At 42.8% G+C, this 4,429-nt stretch overlaps 1 protein-coding gene across 5 annotated transcripts in view; it reads right to left on the bottom strand.

Moving 5' to 3' along the window:
• Positions 1–4,429, bottom strand: part of LOC111982637 (Golgi integral membrane protein 4) — a 49,987-nt gene that overhangs the window by 28,510 nt on the left and 17,048 nt on the right. For all 5 annotated transcript variants that reach the window (XM_024014232.2, XM_024014234.2, XM_024014233.2 and 2 more), the window contains exons 2-6: positions 3,367–3,441; positions 3,194–3,243; positions 2,768–2,821; positions 2,546–2,696; positions 2,294–2,376 (exon numbers count right to left, since the gene is read on the bottom strand). In XM_024014232.2, the coding sequence (XP_023870000.1) occupies positions 2,294–2,376; positions 2,546–2,696; positions 2,768–2,821; positions 3,194–3,243; positions 3,367–3,441 (413 nt within the window). The remainder of the gene's footprint in view (positions 1–2,293; positions 2,377–2,545; positions 2,697–2,767; positions 2,822–3,193; positions 3,244–3,366; positions 3,442–4,429) is intronic.

Genomic DNA, 4,429 nt, shown 5'->3' with positions numbered 1-4,429 from the left:
GACACGGCTGGCTAGCCTATCTTCAAAGAAGCATCTTCAGGAGCGAATGGAAGGAAAATCAACTCTGCAGTTCTGTTCAGGACTACACAACAAGTCACCGGATACCGGACAACTACAAAGAAGGACAACAATAGAAGACTTGTTGTAACCATTTCTGGAGAATCAGAGCCTTTACATGCTTGCTGCGAAAAGACCCAAACCCTTTTCCAAGGCGGCCCTGTCCACCGAGAGAAACCAAGGCATTTCACGTAAATACATTTGTGATTTCTTACTGAAAGAAGGAGGCGGTTCGTGTGTAAAGTATATGAGTACTATAAGTGAGAGTAGTTTCAACATGTACCAACGTTAAGTGTCTCTGTCCCTCTCTCTCTCCATCTCTTCTGTAACAAGCAGCCATATTGTCTTCAGTCCGCTAGGGATCTGTTTTAATGTGTTAAGTGTGTGTGTTTATCCTGTGTTACCATTTAGTTAGCTAGTAAATAAATAATTAAACCAATTTGTGTAGTACTGAATCATAAGGCTCAGGTTTTTGCAGATCCAAAGAGGTTACAACGGTTCAGAATGATGATATGAGGTAATAATTAATAAGRACTGTTATTAGATGTGATAGGMACATACCTTTAAGWGTTTAATTTGGGAGATGGTAKCTCTTTAAAGAACCGCTCTAGTGGTTGTTACATGATTCATTGGAATCGGGTAACAAWTAAACATATTTAGGTAATTAGATAAATAACTGTCTTCAGATTAATGTCAAGTCACGACAACATCAATAGTTGTGTAGCAGTTGTGTTTATTACTTCGTTTTTATTTTGATGACTATTATTTTTCATCTCAGGCAGTAGCAGCCAGCCATCTTCGCCATCTGTCTCTTATACACATCTAGATGTGTATAAGAGACAGATAGATAACTAGGAAATTACTATGAAATTATAAAATATGATTTAGTTATTTGATGACTATTATTTTTCATTGCTTAAAGTAATCATCTCATCTATGCTCAGACAGTAGCAGCCCTGTCTCTTATACACATCTAGATGTGTATAAGAGACAGCAATAGTTGTGTAGCAGTTGTGTTTATTACTTCGTTTTTATTTTGATTACTATTATTTTTCATCTCAGGCAGTAGCAGCCAGCCATCTTCTCGCCATACTTCAGTCATCCTATTTAGCTAGCCTGCCTAAGAATGCTGCAGAGCTGTCTGACAAAATCATTTGACTAGTTCTTCAAAATAGATAAGGCATACTTTTGCGAACTGTCTATGTCTGTCGTCGTGTTGTGTGCGGTCTTTGTGTATCTAACGTAGAAGACGTAAAAGTGTATCCGTCCTGACATCTGTATGTAATGATGAATTGCTCCTGTCGCCTCCCGGGTGGCGCAGTGGTCTAGGGCACTGCATCGCAGCGCTAGCTGTGCCACCAGAGATTCTGGGTTCACGCCCAGGCTCTGTCGCAGCCGGCCGCGACTGGGAAGTGGTGGGGCGACGCACAATTGGCCTAGCGTCGTCCGGGTTAGGGAGAGTTTGGCCGGTAGGGATATCCTTGTCCCATCACGCACCAGCGACTCCTGTGGCGGGCCGGGCGCAGTGCGCGCTAACCAAGGTTGCCAGGTGCACGGTGTTTCCTCCGACACATTGGTGCTGCTGGCTTCCCGGTTGGATGCGCGCTGTGTTAAGAAGCAGTGTGGCTTGGTTGGGTTGTGTTTCGGAGGATGCATGGCTTTCGACCTTCGTCTCTCCCGAGCCCGTACGGGAGTTGTAGCGATGAGACAAGATAGTAATTACTAACAATTGGATACCACGAAAAAGGGGGTAAAAAAAATTATAATAATAAAGAAATGCTCATGTCTCCCCGCCTTAACAATGGGAGTCATTGTCCCAAAGGTGGGAAAGCAGGAAACAAGCTTAGATACAAGCTTAGAAAATAAGAAACGCATTGGGATTATTTTGGACAAACTGTCGAGAGTGAAACCTCTCGCMTCGCCTCTTCCTCTCTGACCCGTGTCGCGAGCAGGGAAAAAAATGGCGCTATCGAATAAGGTTGTTGTTGTTAATTACGACTTTTCTGCGCTGAACTTGGTTGAATATTTGTTTAATGAAACCTACAACTCCCTTCAGCCCAGCATGTCATAGTTATAAAGTTGAATTATCACGTGAATAATTTGATTTCTCTCTAGAGAAACGGCACATTTGGCAAAAAATAAATAAATGTAATTCAAGTAATTGAACCGATGTCGGTCAAACCCACCCAAAAATGACATGTCGGTTAATCGCTCAGCACTAATTCCCAGTACTCACCCGTGCATCCTGCAGCTGGACATGGATGTCCCGGTGAGCTTTCCTCAGCTGCCTATTCTCCTCTCGCAGATTATACACATTCTCTACAGTAATTACACAAACACACCATGTACCATACTTATTACAATGTTATTATGCCATTGTATCGTGCCTCAACTCCAAACTGCAACACCGCTCAAAGTCAGGAGAGGGAGACAAAGGCATGCTAGTATTTACTCTAGTCCTCGTGTGTGTCTGTGTCTGTGTGTGCACCTTTGAGTTTGGAGGCTTCCATCTCTTTGGTCTGCTGTAGTTTGTCGAAGCGGTCCTTGTGTTCGTCCAAGGCCTTGCCGTGGTCCTCTCCCTGAATCTGATGCTGCTCCTGCAGGTCATAGTGCTGCTTCTTCAGGTCCTCATGCTGCTTCTAAAACAACAAGGACAGAGGGTGGGTCAGTGTGTGTGTGTGTGTGTGTGTGTGTGTGTGTTCCTACTGACCTTCAGCATCTGGTGCTGCCCATGTAAAGAGTTCAATCTGCTGCTGGAGTCCTGCTGTTTAACAAACGACAAACACTTACAATCACCGTGTCCACTCCTTTAATATCAAAAACATGTACAATCCCAGTCTCCACTCCTCCTTTAACATCAACAACATTTACAATCCCCGTCTCCACTCCTCCTTTAATATCAACAACATTTACAATCCCCCAACCAAATCAGAGGCATTTCAGCCCACAGCAGGAAGTGACATCAGTGCCGCTGACCTAATAAAACCATTAAAACACAACTGCTCCTCAGTCTGGAGAGATGTTGGCAGTCAGACAGAATCATTTAACAGTCCCACTAAACAGATGGGCACATTAATGCTGAATTTAACTGCATCACTTTCTATCACGAGTACTAGAGTTGGGGACTAAGGCCTACCTTCTCCTTGTTCAGTGACTGTTGGGCTTCAAGTTTATACACCAGATAATCTGTTGGAGACAAAAGGGGAAGACATGATGGAATCACCATGGTTGTAAAGAGTGTATAATTGAGGATTAAAGTACTTCATGTAGTAATGTAGATATTATTGGCTGCCGTCTGTCTCCCTTCACCCTCTTTGGCCTTCTTGTGTTCCACACGTTCCTTCTGCAGAGACTTCTCTAGACGCGAGCGATGCTCGTACACCACTGAGAAACAGAGGAAGGGAGGGGAAAGGACAGCGGAAAGAGAAGAGAACATCTTAATTGCCAGGATGTCCTCACAGAAGCCATCTGAGTTGAAGCTCAACGAAAAGCCATCTTCTGGAGTTCGACAGCTAAACAGAAAGCCATCTGGAGTTAAGCCTATACAAAAACCACTGAGTTGAAAGCTAAACAGAAACCATCTGGAGTGAAGCTAAACAGGAAAGCCATCTGGAGTGAGAGCTAAACAGAAAGCCATCGCGCAGTGAAGCTAAAACAGAGAAGCCATCTGATTGAAGCTAAACAGAAAGCCATCTGAGTTGAAGCTAAACAGAAAAAGCCATCTGGAGTTGAAGCTAAAACAGAAAGCCATTCTGGAGATGTGAAGCTAAAACAGAAAGCCATCCTGGAGTTGAGAGCTAAACAGAAAGCCGAGAGTCTCTAATTCGGAGTGAAGCCTAATGAATGGAAAGCCGTCTATGATACAAACATTTAGATTTAATACACACCCATAAATGGCTTTGAACAACCAAACTGATCGTCTCTGAATGCGTGAGGGTGTTCTGTATTGGTTCAGAATGTGTATTCTGGCATTGCCATCGTTAATTGATAGTCAGGTGTGATACTCCACAGTATGTCGTCACAGAGCTCACACACACACACACAAACTCAGCAAAAAAAGAAACAGACCCTTTTCAGGACCCTGTCTTCAAAAGATAATTTGTAAAAATCCAAATAACTTCGCAGATCTTCATTGTAAAGGGTTTAAACTTCTTGTCAATAGGGGGGCGCTGTTTTCACTTTGGAAAAAATCGTGCCCAAATTAAACTGCCTCGTACTCTATTCTAGATCATACAATATGCATATTATRATTACTATTGGATAGAAAACACTCAAGTTTCTAAAACTGTTTGAATTATATCTGTGAGTAAAACAGAACTCATTTTGCAGCAAACTTCCATACAGGAAGTGAAAAATCTGAAAACGATGCTCT

Source organism: Salvelinus sp. IW2-2015, linkage group LG22 (assembly GCF_002910315.2).
Source record: "Salvelinus sp. IW2-2015 linkage group LG22, ASM291031v2, whole genome shotgun sequence".
NCBI lineage: Eukaryota > Metazoa > Chordata > Actinopteri > Salmoniformes > Salmonidae > Salvelinus > Salvelinus sp. IW2-2015.
The sequence above is the reverse complement of the archived record's forward strand: the minus strand, read 5'-3'. Positions and strand labels throughout refer to the sequence as shown.